Source organism: Columba livia, chromosome 9 (genome assembly GCF_036013475.1).
Source record: "Columba livia isolate bColLiv1 breed racing homer chromosome 9, bColLiv1.pat.W.v2, whole genome shotgun sequence".
NCBI lineage: Eukaryota > Metazoa > Chordata > Aves > Columbiformes > Columbidae > Columba > Columba livia.
In genome coordinates this window covers 8874509-8898878 of record NC_088610.1, presented here as the reverse complement: position 1 = coordinate 8898878, position 24370 = coordinate 8874509, and the positions used below count along the sequence as shown (strand labels likewise).

General features: G+C 42.3%; 1 protein-coding gene across 20 annotated transcripts in view; it reads right to left on the bottom strand.

Annotated features, from left to right (window-relative positions):
* Positions 1-24370, bottom strand: part of MCF2L2 (MCF.2 cell line derived transforming sequence-like 2) — a 163661-nt gene that overhangs the window by 106097 nt on the left and 33194 nt on the right. For 14 of the 20 annotated variants that reach the window (XM_065073743.1, XM_021293136.2, XM_065073744.1 and 11 more), the window contains 4 exons: positions 22472-22555; positions 11862-11976; positions 3925-4015; positions 2611-2730 (listed from right to left, as the gene is read on the bottom strand). In XM_065073743.1, the coding sequence (XP_064929815.1) occupies positions 2611-2730; positions 3925-4015; positions 11862-11976; positions 22472-22555 (410 nt within the window). Of the gene's footprint in view, positions 1-2610; positions 2731-3924; positions 4016-11861; positions 11977-22471; positions 22556-22734; positions 22992-24370 lie in introns of those variants that run through there. The other 6 variants (XM_065073746.1, XM_065073749.1, XM_065073747.1 and 3 more) reach the window with 3 other exon arrangements.

Genomic DNA, 24370 nt, shown 5'->3' with positions numbered 1-24370 from the left:
TAGACAGTTTGCTCAACACCAAGCACTTGATCCAGGGAAGTGCTGAAATGAGACTAACATTTTCCTTTCAGTTGTGTCATTTTTGTGGCATTGTATGTCCACAGAGGTCACTGCTATTATTCCATTTTAAACCATGATGAAAGAGAAAGGAGAGACAATGGGTTAGGCCATCTAAGAGAAGTCACAGTCTACAAAGGTCAAGGAAGTGCCTGCTATGAAAAGATTATTCAGGCTTTTGTGTATGCTAAGAAGATGCTTTAATTCCCTTCCCACGACAGGAGGTTCCCTAGGTAAATCTCTGGCTACGTTCCTTTTGAATTCCCAGGTTTTGTCTTTATCTCAGATGAATGCTGATGTATCTCCAATATTTCTGTATTTTGCTCCTGGGTAATGATATTTAATCAAATAATTATCCTAGTAGAGATTTACTTCAGTTGGTTTTATTAACCACATTTGTATGTAAATCCTTCATTTTCTTATTCTATCTGGCTTATTATTTCAACCTCTGTTTCCTGTTCCTGTTTGATCTTCTGGCTGCTACTCAATCCAGTGTTGATTTAACCCAGCAAATCTATTTTACTGAACATATTTGCAGTCTGATAGCTCAGCTGAAATGTTTAACAAACATTTCCTTAACAAATGCACACCGTATTCCTGAAGCCCCTTTTGAAAGCTCATGTCCTGGCCCTGACTCGCTTATAATTGTGATGAGAAATGCAACCCATCCATGGTCCAGTTATGACATTAATCTTGACATAGTGCCAAACGCACAACATGAACAACCAACCTGCAAACAATTTAAAAGATGATGTTGGTACTAAAGATATGTACTGATGATGCCTGATTCCTCGAGTAAGGAACTCTCTGGCTCTGTTCTCATGTAGGATGCTGTTTTCAATGGGGACAAACAGAAGTTGCTCTCACTAACCTACCCATTCTGAAACTAAGCTACACAGAGGCATATCCAGAGAACCCTTTTAGGAGGGGCTGCAAACACAGCTGAAGGCCCCCCAAGAGACCACAGCAGAGTCCAGGAGCTTAGGACATCTTTAGCACAACCCTGAGCAACTTATAACAGCATCAGGCCCACGTGGACAGCCTGTATACAAATCTGAAGAGCTGCTTACAGATTTCTGGGCAGGAGGCGGGCAGATCTAGCAGCAAGCGCATCGTGCTCTTAGCTTTTGTAAGACTCTTCTCTAAGAGATCTGTGGACATACTCAAGATGGTTCAAAATCCGAATGTCCAAGACGACCCCAAACTAAACTCATATTGATTTTCCTGTCTGTAACAAAATTACTATTTAATATTTAATGCAGTGTTTGATCCCTGCCTAGAATTAACCTCCCTTCCAACTTTGATTGTTTCAAGTTGGATTTGAAATGCAACAGTGTCATAAAATAAATTGCTAAAAGTATAGAAGATGCTGAATTGTTAGAAAATGCTAGTCCTTGATGAAGTTGTCCCTTTCCAGGCTGCGGTCGCTGATGCTACAATTGCTATGGTGACAGATTGTGGCTTATTAAATACAGGAATATCCATTTTTTTAAGGTACTATAAAATTAAAAGATTTTATTTTGTAACCAAACTTAAATTTTTACATAATTTTGCATCTTAATTACCCAAAAGCCACCCTTGCCAAACGCAGTCAACATTACAATTTAATCCACAATAACCAGATGAATATCCATGGTTCCTTTTTTGTATGCATTGTAATAAATGGGCTGCTGTCTCTTGAGCAGAAGCATGAAGTGTCTTAAACACCTGAGCTTCAAACTCAGTTATTGACAGAGCTAGAACTTTTTGGAGAGCCATAGATCTTTTGCAAAAACAATATAAAACCACAAGTAAAATCCAAAACAGTCATATGAAATCGCTCCAGTAAAGTAATTGTGTAACACAATATGAGCCTGATCCAGGATTAAATACTATTAATAATCACCATTCAGGTTTATTTATAAACTACTTTGAAATCATATGCAAACATGCAGCTAGGAACAACTCCTAAAAGAGTTCTCAGAGAACAATCTAAAACTTTTTCAGGATTGATAACCTACTTCAAATCACATTGTTATCAACACACAGTATATGCCAAGTACATACAAAAAGAAGCAAGAAACAAACTTTGAATCTTGAGGGCATGTGGATCATAAAAGGCATTAAGAATAGGCAATAACATGCAAGCACTTAACAGGGGCACTGTCAGCCTCACCATGGATAACACATAAAATAGCACAGAATTCAGGCCTAGCCTTTCATTGCTCTGTATTCCTAAATACTTTAGTTTATCACTGGAGTGAGAAGATCTACCTGGGCCTACATCGGGGAATGGCTCCTCTGAGTTGAGATGTCGATACTTAAAAAGCGACTCACATTTTCTAGCTAGACTGACCTTCCACATGGGAATATCTCCATTAAATACTGTGAAACACCCACAGGTAATTAACTCCTTGGCATTACTATTATACATATCTTAGAGACCTCAGTCAAAGTCCCCCGTTGCCACTTGCAATGAAATTTCAGTCACTGGGTTATGAGAAATTGCTGACACCTAAGAACTGCAGACATGGAGATAAAGGAAACACATGGGCAAAAAAAATGCATGCTTACCGGTACCTTCATTTTAAAGTCATCTCGATAGAGTTTAATGCCAATGTCAGCGATTGTCCTTTGGATAAAGCGGGAGGGTCGCAGGACAAACACCAGCTGCAAGTTTCCTGGGAATGCTCCCTGCAAGAAATACAGAAATATTAGAAGGCACAACTCTGCCTTACAGGAAGGGCAGTGGAATTTTCAGCCAAGTGTTTCCTAAATGGGAGCAAAGCAGGTAGGACTTAGTGAACCTTCTTCAGTCCATCTGCTAATAATATCAGCTGGTCCATTGGGCATATGCCCATTGTCACAGTCTCCAAACCCAACAGAAAGCCTGGCCTATAGATTTCACTGCCCAGCCATACATTGTTTTCTGATATGGATTTCTCACAGAGCTGTAAAGTTTCTGCACTAGTGTCTTCCCCCATTCCTGAACCTCACCAAGCCCCCTTCGCACTTTCCCATTGTTTTAGGCTGCAGCCATTAGAGGACAAACCTGACCACCCACGTTGGACTGGGTGAAAGAAGCTGGTGGCCCAGATGAATTCCCCACACTGACCAACCTTCTCTCTCTGGAAAGGGTTTTTAATCTCTTGTGTTCTTCCCACCCCCCAAGCACTCAGCACATTCAGACATGGTCCTGTCTGCAACACCCAGCCCACATCTCTCATGCTCTCCTCCAAGCTCATCAAGCATAAAAAAGACCAATTTCTAGAAGAGAGCAGCTAAAAAGAACCAGGAATGGAAAGCAATTCTGTCTAAATTCCTTGAAAGAACTTAAAATCGCCTTGGTCATCCCTCCATCCTACACCTCTGTGTATAAATGCTTGTTCCTCACATAGCACATGTTACTGGTAATGGATGTATAAAACCAGCTGCTTTTATTAGCACTGAAAAATCAGTGCTTAGCTCTGACTTTTGCAAATGAGATATAATAAGCTGTTAAGAGTTTCTGACAGAGATGACTTCCTACCACGCAAGCCCAAGTCCCTTGGGATCAGTTTCTTTCATAAGCAGGCCACGTCATCACTCCTTGCTGCACAGAACAACACCTCTGTTATTTTCTTCTAGGAACCAACTTCAAATTACTAGTATTATACTGCAGTCAACCCAGCAAATAAGGAATTTGTCCTAATTCAGTAAAAAAAATAAGGCTGTGTAATTTGTTACTGCAGCTTCCTCCATCTCTTACTTAATAAGCTTCAGGGCAGAGGAGAATCTGCATCCACAGCCAGAAAACAGGAGCCAAAAAACAAGCACATGAGACTGTATCCTGTGCTGAAGCTGATAATTTAAATTTCTAGAAGATAAATAACAAAATCAAGCACTTACTGCTATCCTTGTCAGGGATGCCTTGACTGCGCTCCATTTGTCCCGTCGTCTGTCTATGATGATGATGAAGCCGATGCTGGCAGCCTCCAGACTACAAAACAGATGAAATAAGTATGCTGGGTTACATGGAGATGTTCCCGTTTCAAGGAAGTGTACTGCAGCAAAACACAGCCTCCGTCAGATCACCCTCTAAGCTCATTATGAAAATGCAGCGTGCAGTGGAAAGAATGAATATTTGGCAGAAATGCATATGAAAACAAAAGACGGCAAATTTTCTGTTTCCAGTGTAAGGCTAGTAGCTTACACAAAACAGGGATATTTTATCTGCCAAGTCTCTCAGCCGCTATGCTGTTCTGCTGCCAAATCTAGGTGATATGAATAGGTCGGGATCACGAATTACACTGTGCTGTATTGAAGGCAAACACCTCAGATCTTTCTTTCTCTGCAAAATAATTCAAGTTATTAGACACTCCAATGTTCATTCTCCAAGTATGCTGACATCTGACAGGGATTCAGTATCTCCCCACTGTCACCACACTTTGCCTGCGCACACTATTCTGGTAGACAAAGCAGGAATTGCAGAGTTATATCTTGCCAACTGCAAACTGGTTCTAGGGTTGCAAGTCATTCAAAAGTATCCTTTTAACATATTGGCTAGAATAACAGTTACTGCTCCTTCTCAGTACTTTTCCAGGAGGATCTATGAGGCACTGATTTGACGCTCCATCCCATCTATATAGACCTCAAATAACCCATCCTCTCTGCCCTCAAAAATCCCACTTTGATGTACAGGGCTTCAGTGGGACTGCTGTACCCTCTGCCTGCCGTGAGCAATCAGAGTTGCAGGCAAGTCCTTGGAAACAAATGAGCACACACTGAGAAAAACTTCCAGAAACTTCATTATAGCAGAATGGCTCAGTCATCTCTGGACAAATCAGAGGCAGGCAGAAAGAGTATAAATATCATAATCAAGGGGCGGACTGCAATTGAACATCTAATCACAGATTAAGATCAAACTAAATAGCATAACACATTTTCTTCATCCCTTTTCCATTGTTCATAAAAGAAGCATCCCAGGAACACCATTTTCCTGAGTCATTTTGTGCAAACTCATGTCAATAACCCACCAAAGAGCTCCAGTGTTAGCAACTCTGCAGGATCAAGAACAGCAATTTGGAAGCCAAAATGTTGTGCAAACCCGGGATGCCATGCAAGTGTTCCTGTCAGTTCATACTGGTAATAGGAAAACTCGCTCAGTTTCCCACTTCAATATTTTTTTACAGCACTCCTCTGAGGATTACAAAATTCCATGAAAATAGATGACCTTTCCTCTTCAGTAGTGCAACATGCAGCTTTTTACACAGAGGACAGAAAACGTGTTTGCAGCAGTGCCTCTCAAGCACAGGGAAGATAATTCATCAGTTTCTCCTTTTATATATATACAAATATATACATATCCTTCAATAGCCCAACAAATGTTTCAGGGAAAAAAATGACCAGCGTGGTACCTGTGTGTTAGCTCTAGATGTTAGGAAAAAAGCATTCAGATGAAAGGCAAAAAAGAAATGGTGTATATTACAGATTGTTACCAAAAGGGTGCGAGAAACTAGACACAGAAGTCTTAACTGGGAGCTTCCTACCCTACCCAAAAATCTGCATTGGTTTAAACAAACTGCTTCTGCTGATGGGGACCGAAAATTGCATGGGAGGTCTGGAAGGTGTGAAAGGCCTGGGCAATCAGCCTCAGCCTCCAGAGCACCAGGGAGCAGCTCTGGGGCAGGGTGCCCATCCTGTCTAACAGACACAGAGGATGAGGTCAGGCTGCTTCTTTCTGCCTGGACAACCGATGGTGCTGCACTATAGGTGGGATGACAGGGATTCCGGTTACATCTCAAACAGAGAAGGTTGGGGTAAACTTGCTGATAGTTTGAGAAATCAAAATGAGCACAAAGCCACATGTCATTTTCATCCTTTGCTTGTGTGGTACATGTCCAAGAAAAATATTTTTTCTTTAGTAACTTGCCAGGCAACATTTAGGTCACTACAGAAAGAAAACAACTCCTAGAAATTCAAGGGTGCACATGCATTTAGGAGTCACAAGGAAAAGGACAATGTTTTTCCTTCTCTGTTCCTGTTCTATACCCTCTGCGCAGCATCTCCCTCCAGGCAAAAGCCCCACTCCTCAGCATCAGAGCTGCATCCACCCTGGGCACAGTGATCTGCCAGCCCCGGTGCCAACAACAGCCCAGGTACTGCATTTGCTGCAGAGGAACCTGGAAGCTAGAGTTCCACAGTCCTCCTGCTAATACAACCACCCTCCCAAAAGGCAAAACAACCATTGACAAGCTGTCAAATAGAAACACACTCTAGAAAACAGACTGATGGTGGTTGCATACAGTTTGCTGGCCTAGGGAACGGGAGACTACCCAGTCAGTACTAACTGCTGTCTGACCATCCAGTCCACAGAAAACTGGCTTGTCAAAGCCAAGATCATACTTGTTAATACTTGAAAATTCTCCTACAATCTATCTACCAATTCAGAATAATCCGGAATAAAGTTTTTAAACATTTGATACTGATAAAACTAACAATTACTACAGTCTAGTGCTCCCCAAAACAACCTCAGCACCCTCACTGGCCTCGTGTTAGAGCACAGACTCAAGCAAGTTCTGGCCCTGTGGAGGTAACTCTTCTATTCACAGTTTTTCAGATGACCACAGAAACGAGTAATCACAAGATGCATGTCCCCACTTGGGTTTCTTTGCCCTTGCAAGGAACAGGGTTTGATCCAAGTATCTGGTTAACCAGAGGAAATACACAATTGTTTGTTGTGACTAATTATACAAAGAGAACAATGTTACAATTCAACATCCACGTTGCTTACAGGGTGTTATTGAAACTAGTCTATTGTTTAGAACAAAGTTATTAGTAAAACAGTGAGATACGAAGAGGGAATTAAGTTAATGCAATTGTCCCTTCAACAGTTACATGTTCAGATTCACTGGAAAAGGCTGTCTCTTTAATATGCTCTATACATTTTTGACAGCCATGTTAATTTTAGAGAACCGTGTTAAAGCAGCAGGAAAACGGGAATGTAAGAGGACATACTTGAATCAAACGAATCACCAAAATACGGCCTCTAATCCAAAGAAACAGACAATATCTATTACAATCAGTATCTAATTATGTTTTCAGCTCAGACTCATGCAACCAATTAGCAGCTGCTGAATCTCTCTCAGATAACTGCACACACCAAATGAGGCTCAAATCTGATGCAGTTCCATTGAAAACAGTAATTTATGACATAAAGAGCAACAAAGTAGGTGTGTTAGCTGAAGTTAACAAAATACTGGTGTTGGTCTAAAGAAATATATAATTCAACTAGTATTGGGTTAATAAAAATGAGAAAAATCTGTTCTTCACAAAATTTATGGTGTAGGTAAACCACAAGTAACTGTACCCATAAGCACCATACTCACACAGGCTTGCCTTATTTTGCCCATCTGCCTGGTTTGAGAGCCTGACTAGAGGCTTTCTAAAAGGACTGTTCATGGAAGATTGGAGGCCTATAAGAATTTAGAATCAGACCCTTACAATCACACCTTGGTGAGCAAACTGCAATGGAAGTAACTGACAAAACAGCATCTGCCAAAAGCAACAAGTACAACTGTGATTTAAACAAACACAGAAGTATTTGTGCCAAGTAGAACTTGCCTCTGTGCCTCACAACTAACTTTTAAGTCCCATTTTTAAGTGTCTCAAACATGTAGATCGGAAGTCACTTAAAAAGGGACCTTTGCTGTTTTTTCAACTACATGTCTGTAATCAAGCAGTTCATTTTTTTCAGATATTCTGCGCATGGGAATTTGTAACAGCACAAAGGCATCCAGGCATCAGATGCAACAAGAAAAATTAAATTCATAGATAATAGGAACAAGAGCTTATTAAATACAGAGAGAGGCAAGAAAATGCAAGAGAGAAGCAGCAAAGGAATTTTCTCATGAAATTACGCTTCGCAAGAGTGGTCATGGGGGTGGGGAGAACTGGAAATAGTGAACAAATAGGAATAGGAACATTGCTTATCAGTTACCGCTGCAAATCACAGTGTTGCAGGCCAGTTAAACAGGTAGGCTGAGGAAATGAAAGATGAAATAGATGTGTAATGACTTGGATTTAAATATGAGACAAGAGTAAAGGAGAGCACAAGACCACTGAGTGTGCAGTCTGGCTATGGTGGGGCGCCACTCGCAGCTCTCCCCTCCAAGGCCAAGTGCAGCGAGTGTAGCCGGCTGGCAAAGCCAAAACCTGCCAACCAGCAGTGCCTGGCACAGGGGCTGGGGGGAAGGCACAGGCCAGGACCCTTTATTACACAAACAGTGCAGGTACAATCCTAGCTGTGGAAAAGTGCAAAGAGCAAGCCAAGGCATGAAATTGAAGAGAGATTTTTCAGGGAAAAACGAGAATCAGGCCATTAAGCAAACAATTCAGCTACCTATTACAGTATATATCATTTACAACATTGAACTTATTCGTTAAAAAAATAGAGAATAGACTTCAAAATTACATGATTTGAAGAAGGAAGAGTGGGGACAGAAGATGAGAAAAACACATGCTGCTAAAAGCAAAGCAGCTGCACAGTGCAGAAAAGAAAAACGTGGGAGAATGTCTGCATCACTCAGATCACTCTGGCAGACGATGCAAAGGCAAGAAGCAAAGAAACCATTCAGGGATACACTGCTGCACATCTTGGCTGCCACAGGTTGGTGGATGAAACATAACAAGGGTCTAGACAAGGGAGGTACCTTTGCACAACAGAAAACTCAAAACAGGCCTGTAACTCTGACACAAAGCTGGACCTCAGCCTTCTGCAATGTTATTCCCTGCTTTTCACCTTGGTGTTCAGAACGGTATCAGTTGTCTTCACTGAGATAAGCCAATGGTATTAGTATGTCTTTTTTTTCTTTTTTAACTAGATAAGGCTGATTTAAGACCTAAATTTAGCCAGGGAAACAGAGAGAGAGTCAGCAAGTGATCCTATTTCAGTCAACCAGTCAAAAGGAAAGGCCACACCAAGGTCTGAATGTCATTTGGCACTAAGGGATGTGTGCAGGCAAACAGCCTGGAGAGAAGCATAACCAGGATGGCAGCATCAACACAAGTGGATCTACAGCTGAGAAACCCCATTTGTGTGTGTATCCAGAGGAAGGGGGCTCGTTTAAAACCAAACACACTCTATCAATGTTTTCTCAGTGTCAGCACTGTAATATCTTCACTCTCATTATGGAAATGCATTGGGGTTTCTCCAGTTCTCTGAAAAGAGGGATTTTAAGGCAATCCTGCACAACAGATAAACATCAAGCCTACCTCCAAATCAAATTCTGGCACATATGCCTATATCTACAGATGTCTGGCAGAGGGGTTTCCATTCTCTGAATGAAACCCATGCAATCAACGGAGCTGATCCATCCTCATATCCTCATCTCTGAATTCAGGTTAGCCCTGGAACACTGACGTGAGGAGGCCAGGAGATGTCAAATTTCCTGACCTCTTGTGGAAGAAGATAAAGGCACTTGTTTATCAAAGTAGTTGATCTATGTCAACTAAAAGAGAAGGAAATTCTGGCCATGGAATAAAGCAAGTAAAAAGAGCTTTCTAGCCCTATTGTAAGTGTGCACACAGAGTAGTATGCATGTGTATACACCATGTTACTCAGTGTGTGTGGATGTGTATGTATTTAGACCCCTTGATGGAGCACTCTCATGAGCAGGTGTTGAACCAAAAGGAAAATTAATCAGATTACAAAAGTCTCCCTTCCATCCTGGCGAGCAGATCACGTTTTAAAACCCAGAAGTACACAGTTTACTTTCAGCCCACCCCAAAATACTGTGATATGCCACAGCTGGTAAAGCAAATTTGCTCAGCAACATCAAAATGCATGCCTGTGTCTCTAAATAACAACATTTGCTGTTTATCTTTATCTTTTTGATGTTTTGTCATATGGGCACAGATGATCCATCATTCTATTCTCTCTGCATGGACCAGCTAAATGCAGATTAGCAAGTCTCTGCTGTACCCAAATAGCCCCACTTCTTATTCCACATTATGATTGTATTTCATATAATTATGTCATAAATCACAAAACTGAAGCTTGCTGCTCAGGTTCTTCCTCTTCTAAACTAATACCTTTGTCCCTTACTATCTACATAAAGGGTGACAGAAGTTTCAAATAGTGACTCAAGAAATGCGGTCGATCTCTCTAAAAGCACTGCAGCAAAGACTCACAGGCCTGCAGTGTGATCTGTTATCAAACCTAAGAATAAAACCAATGTGCTGGCGTGCAGAAAATCTAAGTTCAAATATCAGCCTGTCACCAACCTTGAACCGGTCATTTAAATAAAACTGAACAGTCACTTACTCAACACAAATTCTGGTGACCCTGTCTATAGTGTAAGATATTACTTACGCATACCTCATCCTCTGGAAAATAGGTATATTGCAGCTCTCCTGACTTACAAAGTTTTGAAACTTAATTCATCATTCTTTGCACATTGTTCTGGGATTCCTTGAGAGAAAACTGATCAATGAAATCAAAGATCCATCTAGCCCAGTACCCCATCTCCAGCATTGGTAGGTAGTGGACACTGAGGCAAAAGCAGAAGGAACCTAAGAAGGACAATTTTTTTCTTGGTATATTTTCCCAAGCCCCAGGATTAAGGAATATATGGATTTCTTCAGCTAGACTTTGCATTGTGTTCAGCTGACATTGATGGAGCTATCATTAATTAATTTGGCTGATTTCTTTTGAACCCATCTGTACTTTTGGCTTTCACATGGGCAGAAGCAGCATAAAGCATTTCTGTCTATCATGTCGACAACGTAACGTGCTAACTCCCCAACACATGATGTTACTGGGAATCACCCTCCAGCACACCAAACACAAAGAACTGGAGAACTAGTTTTGTGTTTTTCTCAGCTACTATTGTTGTTTTATTAATCCTGAAGCTGTTCATCCTCCCAGTCCTGAAGCTAGTGAAAAAATACATGAGACCGAGCTTCTCCTGGCAGAACAAAAGCCCTACAGAGCAGAGTGAAACAATGAAGCTGTTAAGTTCACGGTGTGTGGTTTCTGTCAGCTTGCTTTGGCAACTCCGTATAGGGAATACATGTAGGTGGAGCTGGAAAACTGCTTACTCAAACTTGAAGGAAGCACGTTTTCCCCTCATCATCCCCTAAGCACACAAGACCACAGGAAATAATAAATCCCTGCTGTGCTTCTAGCTAGCACAAACAGCCATGGTCCGGAGACAGGATCAGGGGACTGAAAAATATTAAGCACTCGTTTTGGATAAACAAAAAGTAATTCAGCAGTCATGCCTTAGCGCATTTCCTCAGAGCAGTGGAGTGAGTTTGTTTCACCGTCCTTGCAGAGCTGCAGGCAACAGCAAGGATAACATCCTATCTGCGGAGCAGTCTCCCAATAAATGAAGCATCAGAAAGTATGTGGTGCTTGCCAGAGTCCTGTCAACAAAGCACGTAGCTTGCTGTCTCAGAAAAGAGAAAGCTTGCACAGAAAGATGCACTCGGAGAATAAGCAGTAACAGGACCTAGGTAAATCTGGCTCCTTCCAGATGCAACTCTTCCTTTGCTACATCCAGTAGCCCTCAGAGTTTTCACAAACAACCCCCATTCCCTCCCTTTTGATCTGCTCTTTGCTGCTGCTGTTCAGATCTATGCCCCTTTCCACCCTGTTCAAGCCCTGAACAGAAAACCTTGTCTTGCGTGGAGCTTTCTTCCCCATGAGGATGATGCAAGTGGTTCCTAGGGTCTCCTGCACATAGAAAAGTTTCATACTGACTGGATGGATGCAGAGTCACTGGTATATGCTGGTAGCACCACTAAAAGCAGTGAGCCACTGAGGAAGAAAAGCTTTGTCTCACCTGGGAATGCTGGTTAGATATGTGACCACGTTCAGAAAATCTTCATCAGGTATCTCGCTGAATCCTGCAAATTCTGGAAATGTTATAATCGGTGCCCCATCCTTCCCTCTTCCTCCTGCAAAAGAGAGGTTGTAAAGATTAGACGGTGAGTTTATGCCTTTGGACAGACTGGTGAGTGTTCAAATGGGAAACACTGGCAAATTCCTCACTGAAAAGCACCCAGATCCAGAACACATGTGATCAGCTTCCCATATGATGTTATAACTCACTGGAGTTTCATTACCTCAGTTTACTCCAGCTGAGATTCTGTTGGTCATTCTCAGCTTTTTCATGAATCCTCTGCATAATTCTCATTAAGCACTTTTTTTTTTGTTTTTCTTTGTGGTTTTTTGGTGGTTTTCCACTTCCAAGTAATTTCATTGTGATGATATTACATTTCCCTATGTATAGATATAGCACACTCTGATTCCTTCTGGACATTAAAGGCAATGAAGTAATAGAGCATACAAGCTTTGAATAGACAGATATAACCCAGGACAGAGGCCTAGCACCAATCCAGTCTTAGGTCTCACCTTAACAAAAAAAAATGCTCAAGGTGCATGGAGTATTTAATCAATGACTTTTGCTCTTTGAGTGTTTCCGTGCATTAAACCTCCATTAAAAAGGACAGGAAGATCATAAGCAGCAATGTCCAGAGGACTTCCTATCTGAGGGACTCCCTGAGCCAAACAGCAGTATTCAAACTCTGGTAGAGCCAAGTCCCTTATAACCCAGCAGGCTTTACAGTTCTCCCGACACAATGCTCAGCTCTAGGAGATGCTGCAGTACACAGCACAAAGCCTATTTACTTGCAGGACCAATCCTGACTTGTTTCTGTTAATAAATCTGGGCATCACTCAAACCACAGAGAAGTTAACAGGATTTTTCTCACCAACTTGCACTCAGAGCCAAGAGTAGACTAATGAGGTGGTAGTAGACAAAGAAATACAATGAATCAAAACTTTTGTTACAGGTACCTTATTGCTTAGTGCTGCTTAGGGCATTAAGAACATGCTTTTCCCCAGTCTTCCTCCTCTCTCTATATAAGCCTATTTTTTTTGCACTGGGCTGAGAAATTCTCTACAAACCCAATACTGAGCCTAGTCCTGCAGCACACATGGTTTTCCTTGTCCTTATCACCTGCAGAAGATTCTTGTCCAAGGAATAGCCTCTGGGTTTCCCCTTAGTGAAGGGGAAGCTATGAGTGAGAGAGAGAGAAAGTTACCTTCCTGAAGGAAAATATCCAATAAATTATCCCATTATGCCGTTAGGAGTATGGGAGAAAACAGAGACACAGGGGAAAACAAACAAACAAACCAACCCCATGAACTCGGTTTCAAGGCTGTTCCCATAGACTATTGCCTTTCCCTGCTGATAACCACAGCTGGTGCCATAAACCTGCTCCTGTTTTGGTGATCCTTGCAAAGAAGTGCTCTGATAATTTCTAGCTGTTTCAGTATAGAGTGGTCTGTGCCTTTCTGGTCCTGATCCTGCCTCTGGCCAGCACTCCTCAGATAGATTATTTAAGGTCCCCTCTGTGCTGTCCAGACATGGAGAGCTGGAATGCTGAGGAACATGTTTGCATAAAGTAAAAGTGAGAGTTTTGTAAACCGGCATTTTTAACAAGGAAAGCCTTTTCTTTCTCGACATCTGGTGACATGGTGAGTTTGTCAGGACACTATCTTTAGCCTCTGTTTTCCTTTCTGAAGGTTGATTATTGTTTTAAGTACATCTACAATGATTCACTTGTGTTAGATCATCCACTAAACTTACTCTGCTACACAGAAAACAGGCCTGCAGAGATTCAAAAGGCTTTCAGCCAAAATGCAAAGGAGGAATCCTGTCATTCGCGCTGCACTGCATCGGATTTCAAATGCCAAGCAGAGCCGTGGCCTCCACACTGACCTTGGGATAAGGCCAAATGCTGATGCACGGCAGCTTGATCTCGGGGCGCTCCAGCTGCACTAACTGCAGTCAGCAGTGACACAGAATATGCTGTTACGCAAATTTAGTCAGACTTTCCCCAGGCTGGTTGCTGCACTTCAGAAACCAGGAATGCCAACCAGCAGCTACCCCATTACAGTGGTTTGTTACAGATTCTTAGTGACATCTTCTGGACACAAACAGTAGCAGCCAGGAAAATGAAATTGGAGGCTTGTCTGCTCCGTCTTGCAGAGTTCAATGCAAGCCAAGGTATTTCAATAGATGGCATCTTGTGTGCATTCACATGGGTCCGTGGCACCACACTTTCCCATTCACATATTTCAGATACGTGAAGATATTCTAAATGAGGGAGATGTAGTAACCTGGAATACTTTTGTTTAAAGCAGCAAATTTTTCCCCTAGAGAATAAGATACAATTCCTCCGGATATCCTCCTTCAACAGCTGATAGTTTACTTGCAGTTGTATTCAAGATTTCTCTAAACTACAAGTTTAACGTGGCACTTCTAATGGTCCTGCTGAGCAGGGTCTCTTTGGGTCCTTCTTATTTTCTCTGGCATCCACATTTGTACATGTGCTCTTCTTCCTCTGGCCTCTTTTCACCAGCTAGATGAGGCAGGCTGATGACAAACTGTATGCATATGGGTGTGTACTTTTGTCACAATATGTTCTCCTCTCTGCTGGAGACAAATCTAGAAGGCCACTTAGGAGCAGCCTAAGACTAAGCATTCAACCAAGAGCCCAGAGCTCCTCGCCTCTGACTATGCCATACATCCTTAACAGCTTCGGGGCTTCATGTCATTCTCCAAGGTAAAGGTAGCACTTTGATGCAACCAAAATAGAAGAATGCTCAGAAGGTTCTTGAATACAGCTATATTACTGACAAGGAAAGAAACAAGGAAACCCTCAGTTCCTAACGTATGAAATTAGGGTGAAGTTTGAGGGAGCTTTGTGATCAGAAATTGTTAAATACTATGACAGGGAGACAGCAGGAATGTCTGAAGCATTGGGTGACAAGTAATAACACAAATACATTAGGATGGGTTGTTCCTTCCCATATGTGAACCTTCAGCAGTAGTTGGGTTACAAGGGAGAACAATCCATGTATATTTATCTATATATCTAGCAAGATAGCAAGAGTGGACATCAAGGGATATAAGGGAAGCTCCTCATATACCAAGGGTGCCTGGAAAACTCTCTCCTCTGGATGAGAGAGCAGTTCTGTACAACTAAATGTTAATGCCATTTTTTTTCCTGACACTAAACCAAGATTTGCTGCAGTATGCAAATTCCTGCAGAATGTAAATTGACAAGCTGCAGCCCCTTTTTTTCTGAGCCATCAACCTTGCTTTCTAGGGAGCTGCCACTAGATTTCTTCAAGTCCTTGAAGTACTTTAACTTGGAAGAGCAGAGAACACAAACTAAAAACCAACAAGGACAGTCTCAAGTCAGTTCCACAGCCTTAAGGACTAAGTGTGTGGAATTTGGCCCCAAGGACTCTGTATACGATTCTTGCTCTTGCTGGGACTGTGCGTAACTCTCACATTCCTGGGCAACCCTTGAAAAAAGAGTCCAAGTGCTGAAAGAACATGTTACAATCCATCGTAAGGCAGACAGGCACAGAACAAGCTCCAGCAGCTCCACTGAATGTCAAAAGAAAAAAAAAAAAAAGAAAAAAGAAAAGACATTTTAAGTAGAAAGTGAGGGCAGGAGGAGGAAGACAGAAAAGAAGCACTGAATGAACACAGCACAAAGCCACGAGGTTACATTATGGCTGGCTGAGGCACGTCTGCTCCATTCTGCGGTGTCTGTGCAGGAAGATAAGGAGACCCAAGCACTGCCAGCAGCAAAGGAGCTTGACAAAGAGCCAGAGCAGCACGAGCTGAGCTAAAGAGCCCCGTGGGAGAAGTGAGCAATAACTTGAATTCAGTGCAGTCAGAAGGAGAAACAAAGACGCTCTGAAAAATAGGTACCAGGAGCATGGCCACGCCTGGCAGCCGTCTTCCTGCAATGCACAGGCCTCTGTCTCGCCGGCTTGCAGCTCCTGCAGGCACCATTAGATGCCACTCTGCAGCACTCAAGCAGCGCAGCCACCTCCAACACCACTTGGGAGCTGCAAATGCTGGTGCCAGGCCAAAGAGCAGCTGGTGGCAGCGGCCACAGGAGCTGGAGGTTGGGCTGGCAGAAGGGGAGGCTCAGGGCTATCCTCCAACTGAACTGGCACAAGGCTCAATCTTGACCCTGCCTTTCGGGAGCCAGACCATCTCTGGCCATCTCTTGTGGGTCACTGCTCCTCAGTCAGACCCCAGGCTCCCCAAACAGCAAACCCGGAGTTTTCCCTGCAGAGGAAACTCAACCAGATATTGCCTACCATCTCCTGATGCAGACCTGAGCTCCCCTCCCAGGTACCACCCACAAAGGTAACACACACTGCCACCCTGATTCAGCTTCATCAACTTCCTTCAAGAGGTCCATCTCCTTCTCTCTGCCTGTGCAGATAGCAACCTGCCTTGCACTCAACCCAAACTTGTTCTGTAAGAGATATGGCCCCACTGCTGCTTGGGAAAGGGCAATCTGATTAAAGAGCTTTATGATCAGGGGTAAATTATCAGCAAGCAGTTAAATCATTTGTGTTCAGGGTCACACACAGATGTGTGTCAAACTCAGCAACCTGAAGCACAAATGAGACAGCATCAGCAGGAGCTAGAGGAGCAGAAGGCTGGACTGCCTGGAAAAAGGCAAGATGTGAGAGGAAAAGATTACAGTCAGTTTGACCTTCTGCCTGGTTTGCTACTAAGAATGACACCATCACTTTCCTCCTCTTTCTGGGCACTTTCCTTATTCTCCACCCCAACTTCTTGCTGAACTTCTCCTCTTGTGGCCCAATGGCAAATGGACAGAGAAAGAACCTGAGTGACAGAAGTACAGAGCGAACATGAAAAGGAAAGAAAAGTAGGAGAGATGGCACACAAACTGCATCAGGGTAGTAGAAGGCATGGTAACGGGACCATCGCTCATTCTTACGTGTGCCAGTTCCCCAAGTCACACGTTGCAAAGCAGCATTCACAGTTGCTCCTATTAGACTTTCCCACTGCCAGTACAGCCTGGCAAGGTGTTGCAGTGAAGGTGGGGCCAGAATTCAGCTGTGGCAACAAAGCAGCCAAAATATTTGAGGGAGGAATATGCATGGGGGGGAATGGGTTATGGCAGCAAAGAAAATTTAATTTTGCTTTGCAATAGAAAGAGTGCGATTGACAGATGAGGTGTGAGCGCTGAATTCTGACGGCTCGCACGGTTGGAGTTGCATGTGGGTACGACTGATGTAAAAGCAGCGAGCAATCGCAACTGCTGCTCAGGTTCCTGGACACAATGGGGATCCTGGGAAATCTCCCACTCCCCATTTCTAGCATACCTATGCCTCCCCTATAGGGACCAGAAATATCCATGGTTTAGACGCTTAGGGACTACTTTTAAGTCTTTTTCCGTAGCCAGCAGCTCTTCTTGTAACACCAATAGCCAGATTCATAAAGTAACATTTAAGCAGAACTTACCAGATATGCTGAATCCCTTTAGGGAAGGAAAAACAAAAACAAATCAAAACCACCACAACCCACACCAAAACCACAGACAGACTATGGGCAGGAGAAGTTCCAAAAGTTTGTCTGCAAGTTTACAGTGTACACTTCCCCAGCCTGTCACGGACACCAACTCCTCAGCTAGTATTGGTAGTTTTCTTTCAAATTTTGCTGGCACATGCAGGCTAACTGCTTGGATCTGCCCTTGGTCATAGCAGACCTGACTACAATTCATCTCCTGGGTCAGACAGTTGAAGTGTTCAGTGGTATCTTGGCTGAAGTTTCACTGCCTTGGACAGGTTTTGCTTTTTTCCATGTTGATTAAGGGTTGTGAATGCTGAATTTCTCATTGAAGTTAAATCATGCTTCCTGGGTCTAGATTTTTACACAAACTCCTAACTGTCCTTTCGTCAAGGTCAGACCAGGTTTTCCAAAAGGCTCAGTTCAAACAGGAAGCAGATGGCCAAATACCCTCTGGGCTTTGAAAATTAAATGAACTGGCTTCAGAGTCAGTTACCATTTTCAGATAGTCTGCCATCCATTGAAGTCCATTGACTTAACAATAGCAGAACACAAAGAAAATGAATCTCCACTAACACACTTTGTGACAGTTCATCTAATAAATTCGTGGTTTAGTCACAGGATTCATTATTGCTGCAAATGGCAGATTGCGCTCTTTGACACAGTAATTACAGATAAGAACAGGTTGTGAAGCTGCAGATAAAAAGGGAGGGGGTCATGGCAGTTCCAAGAGCAGACTGGTACAGCAGGTTATTAGTCTATCAGGAGGACAGGAACATTTTTAGCAGTGGTTCTCCATTCTTCAGTAAAAACTGGTGTGCACTAGAAGAGCCATGTTCTCAGTATGACCCAGCCTTGTGATCTAGTGCCCTTAACAGCTACAGGAAACACACAAACATATGGCTGTGCACTCCTGTGTTGTCACAGCTGTAGTCCTGCAATTGGGAATTCAGTTTTCCAGGAAAGGAAAGAAGCACTAGTGGTTTCAAAACTAGAATTTTACCACAAGAACCAGCACTTGCACCAGATCTCACAAGCTAAGCAGGGCTAGATCAGTGCATGGAAAAAGAGATGACCAAACTAGAACTACATGATTAAGGATCTTGTCACATTACACTGCAGCCTTTTCTGTGACCACAGCAGACCAGGAAAAGCTTTGGAGAGTTCCCCTGTTCTTGGCATGGACAGTACAGTCTTGTCTACTCTGGTGGCTACAGGGCCAGGACAAATAGGAGGCTCTCAGTATCGAATACATTCATTATAACAAGGCCCTGACACAATCAAACACCAAACTCATTAGGCTTGTTATGTAATTCTTATCTGCTCAGAGACTGCAAGACAGTCAGAGTGTCTTCTTAGAAGCTTGTACACTGCAATAGTACAGTGTAACTAATGGGTTATGTCCAGAGAAAACAAAGAGCCTTTGACTTCAATCGTTCTACTCTAGTTTCTTCTTTACTGCAACAGAATATTATGATTTCACTACGTGGAACTCAGCCAAAAGCTATTACTAAAAAGCTGATCTTAACCAAATAAATATTAATTAATAACAAACTCTGCAACAGTCAACCAGTTACTTTTATTATCACTAAGCAAATTGATCTGGGGTCCACAGGACTGAACAGGAGAGCTCGACAAAGCAAGAGGCTGTGGAGCAGCACAAACCAGACCGTGCTAACACCCCAAGCTCTGCGTGTGCACTCAGAAGAGCCGCCTGCCCGCCCTCAGGAGGCTGCAGCTTACAGAGTGAAAGAAACAACCCCAACTGGAATAAATCAGCATATACCATTTTTATGAGGTTATTCAGAAAACCATTTATGCCCAAAACACTCTACAAGTAAGTTGCGAGTGTCTTTTACTGCCCATGGTGATGAGGCCAAAGGGCAGAGGGTTTTTTTGTTTGTTTCAGACAGTGGCTGCTGAGCTGGAATGTATCAGCACTGGAAACCAGGAACTAGGTGAAGTATCAGGAGATTGAAAATCTCCACGTAGGCAGGCACTGAAGCACCAAAATATTTATGGTTGCTTGTGCCTAATGGAAAGCAGAGTGCTTTACGGAAAATCTGCAGAGACACTTGGGCAAGGGGTGGGGAAATCAAAATCAAATGAGGTCATTTATGTGTGAATTACTTTAATAAGTGAAACGAGGCAGGAGAGCGCCCAAATGTGTTTTCATTGCATGAAAAAAAAACAATCTTTTGCTAGAGGAAAAAGAAAGTTACAGTTATTTAGAGAAATGCATTTTTGAGAAGTATAAGAAGCATAGTAATTTCCAGCTTGTACCTAAGCCTCAGTTTGCAGGAGGCAATAAAGGGACAGTAAGGAGGATTCCTATTATATGTTACCTGTGACCCACCAGTCATCACCAACAGAATAAGATGCTGGGCTAAAGGGACAGCTGAGTAGATAATTTTATGTTCATGATCATCTCCACAGGCTGCCATGGGGATTTCAGAGTGGAGACACCCAGCTTTCCAAATGTAGCTGTAAACTTCAGACTGAAGTCAACTTAGAGCAATATAGTTCATAGCTTCAGTTTCTTATTAGGATATTATTTCTGGACTATACCAAGGAGATCTTAGATAAGCCTGAAAATTCTTTAAATGGGATTTGCTATTTAAGTAGATGAAAGACAGCTTTGCACTCACTTTTGGTAATTTTTTATTAGTACTCCTCTGCTGATGAACCAGTTACTTGGCAATCCCTAACAAACAAGACCCTCAGCCCTGCCTTCTATGAAGAGTTATTTCCAAAGCCTTGAAGCACCTTAGGTTTAAATAATCTTATTTAAACATCTTACTCATCACTTCCAAGAATAAAACAATTAGATCCAATGTGAAGAGTTGAATTTACTAAAATAGCAGGTGAGAATACAGGCGCTGCTGAAATTACGAGTTCATAAAGAAATATGAAAATGCTTTTTTTATACTTACCCTTGACACTTCTGGACCATGTTTAATGTTCTAGCTGGAACTGGAAATGGGTTTTTCTTCCTGTTTAGTAAACCATTTTCTACCGGTTGCTCGTTTCATGCCACATACAGCTTTTATTAATGGTCTCAAATGTTGCAAAATAATGGGGTTTAAGAAAAGCAATCCTCCACATTTTACTGCATAGGCATTGCACATGAGGCACTGAATTCTCAACATGTGTGATGTTGTTTACACTGATATGTTTTCAGGCATTTGCATATCAGTTAAATCAAAGGCCTCGACAACAATATTGGTTTCAGCAGCTCTGCGTACCCGGCAAGCAGAAAAAGCAAGCAGAGCATTCTAGAGAGACCAGCTGATAAAGTGTTTTCTTGTTTACAAAGAGCAGACAAGCATCTCAGTTGTGATCTGACTAAAGTTAACATCAAGACCCAAAAGTACTTGAACACTGATTGGATTCCCTGTTCCCCTCCTTGTATTTAAAATATTCTAGAGTCAGCTTAGCATTAATAAAAGGGATGTGAGTAGCATTCCCGAAGCAGTTCTTTAAGTGAGGGCTGGTTTCAAACTTGACAACAGCCACCAGATTAAGAGACTGTCATTTCCCATTCAGTCTTTTTTTTTGTCTTCACAATACCCAGCTTTCCCTGACCACCTAAAGCTTCTGAAACTTTGTTTTGGTGTCTTTGCACTGAGATCCCTGGCAGCTAGATGTGGACATATAACAATAATACCAAACTACTCACTATCCTCTCCACTTTGGCAAAGCAGAGCTATAGTAAGTACTTGGTATGCAGGTAAATGCTTGGGCAGCCAAAGCAAAATACTGCAACGTTACCCCACAAAAATGGCCTTAGGATGGATGCTACACTAGTCTTGCCTAGTTACCCTTCACTGAGCACAATGGTGGAATGCAAAAGGTTTGAGCAATTTTATGCAGCTCCTGATGCTGTTCTGCATGGAGGTTTGTGTTTATTAGGAATTCCAGGAAGATGTGAGCCTGACATACTTTAGTGCACGTGAGAAGGCTGCTGGTTCCACCTCTGCTCAGTCAGTACCCTCTGCCAAATGCAGAAAAGTTAGTCATTGAACTTATGAAACTGCCACAAGATGCTACCTTGAAACTTCTAAAATAAAGTTTTAATACTCAGAGCCCCATAAGGAACTGAGTAACTTAAGATTTGGATTTCATTTGGCAGTTTGTATTGTACTTAGAGATATGAAGATGCAGCAAGGATTGGGCCTGCTGAGTTGCTCATCTGCAGAGCGGGGTCTGTGTACTCTCTGCACGGTGTACCCCATGTTCCTTTTCACCAAGCCAAGAGGGACAGGCTGTCCAAGAGTACCTTATTATGATCATCTCAGTGTTCTGTGCAAATTCATGGTACTTCACTGTGTGTCTATGGGGAAGAAGGAAAGCAAATTCTCAATTTCCTTATTTGTGGAACAGAAGGAAATAGAGCCAAAAGGAGTTGCCAGAGGCCATACAGTCAATAGCAGAGGCCATTTTAAGACCCAGATAAGGATTTCTTTTCTATAGTATCTGAAATAAGTGTATTAAATAATTTAGCAAATATTTCAATATCAGCTATTTACACAGGGCAGGAACTGAGTCACTTTGTGTGATGTCAAATTTCAGGCAAACAAAGGAATATGTAATAATCAAATCTTTATCTTTAAAAGATTAGAACCGTACACTTTAGAAATGAATCACTTCTAAAACAAAGCCAAATGAGGAAGAGGGGGAAGGTCATGAATAGTTCCAAATGAATAGACCAAAATTTTTCCCACAAACAAGATGCTTGGACACGGTGCAAAGATACATACAGAAAGATGTGTTTAATTTCTTACCATCTAAATCTGCTGCCCCCACCCCACTGCAGACAGAACAGAAAATTAACTTGCCTTAAGAAAAACAAGCACAACAAGTTGGCACTTATCAGTTCCATACACTGTGAACGTCTGATTGTAACAGCACTTTTCATTAGAAATATAAAAGTACTATTGCAACTGCTGTACAGAGCTGAAGGGTGAGAGTCAAAAGACATTCCAACACGTTTCCAAGAGAATCCCAGAGTGTGATTACCAGTCACTTCTTACCTGACAAGATAGCAAATTGCCTGTGGAGCTGCTCTATTATATCCACTGCAACCAGCGGCCGTATCTCCTGCTGCATGATTTCATCTGTGAAGTGAAAAGAGAAATCTTCAATGAGTTAATAAAACCTTAACGACCTTTGTTTACCCAGCAAAACAAAAAATACACTCAAAGGAAAAGAGCCTGGCTTGACTATTGGCTCAGATGTTATATGACTGTCACAGAGAAGTTTATGATACTTACAGTCTCATCTTCAGCCTACTTACTTTATTTATCTCCTTGTGATTTCAGAGAGAGCTTTTCACAAAGCAGCTCCAGTAGATTTGCCAGAGCGTGTCACAGGTTTGCTCAAGCTGACAGCCTGCTCCTTACTACTTCATGTTCCATATTAAGCCACTGCATTTGGCCTCCCGCATAAAGCAGCTTTTCAGCCTTTGAAACCATGAAGTCTATTTCAGATACAGTGCCATGTTCCACCCTGAATTCCCTGCTCTCTGCTTGAGGACTTTGTGTAACCAGCTAATCCAGAACCATTTCCTTTGCTGATGCTTTTTCCGTTACAAGCAAATACATAGTAAAAGGAGGAAATAAGGGGCTGTGAGGCTTTTTTCTTGTGAGAACAAAGCCTGTTATTTCAAAGTAAACACTGAAAAGTTAAAAAATAGATTGGCAAGCAGATGGGGAAAAAAAATCACAACAATTTTTCGTGTGTAATTTTTACGGTGACCAGCAACTATAATCTCACACTGAGCTAATTTGATCTCTTTCTGTAACAGGTGCACCCAGTTATTCTCCCCATTCTTCACCCCAGTCTAGACCAGCAACATTTACTGGAGAATATCTGCCAGCTCAACTGGCAGGATCAAGGTTTATGTTACAAAAGCATCTACTGTAATTAGGATTTTAGCCACTGCACAGCTACAAAACAGCAACCAGTCCTGGCTTTGTACAGCTCACCTCTAACTGTCCAGAACACGGGCAGAAGGAAGGAAGCTGGGTCCAGATAGACCCATATCAAAGGCAGGTATTTGCCTTATTTAAGCACCAAGATCTTCACTGATGTCAATACAATGCAGGCACTGGAATACTTTGGTGCACCTGGTTTTAAACAAACTGTCCAGAAACAGGGAGGTCAGAGAGGTTAGAAATTAGCTTCTTTCTTCCTGCACCCCAGCCTGCTGCCCAAAATACCGTCTCTGTCTTGCTTTCAGACATCCACTCTGATCCTTTGCAGAACTAGGGATTCTAGGTTTTAAATAACACCACGTCACTTGGAAACTTTTATGTTCCTTTTCAAACACTTCATTAATGTCTTGAGACAAAGTAACCAAAGAGCTTGTGTCATTGCCTTCTCCTAGACGGATGGTGACACACAGTAAGGAGAGAAGTTGCAAAGATTTTGGCTGGTGCACGTTTACAAGGCAATAATTCGAAGCAATTGAAGGGGCAAACAAACAAAAACACACAAACAACACAAAACACACACACACCCCCCAAACAAACAAAATCCCACCACACAACCAAACAGTTGGACAGTGTTTAAAGGTAGTTACTCTCCGATATTGATAAGTTTGTAACCCCATTGCAGCACAGAGTTTGCAATAGAAGTCCAAGACCTTGGAAACATGATTACCTCGGGCTGCTGAAGAAAGTTTAACCTTTAACTAAAATAAAAGCTTGAAAAATTTCTTAAAAGCAAACTGAAAGACACAAGTCTGGGTTTGTTTTAAAGCCATGAGGTTTTGCCTAGCATTAGTGAGCACTGATCCGCTCATACCTTCCACTAACGTTATCCCAGGAGGCTCCACAACCTTCCTGGTCTGCACACTGCAAGCCACAAGCCTGCAGGAATCGACGTTCAGCCTCCTGGGCAGAGGCCACACACCATTTTCCTGTGGGACA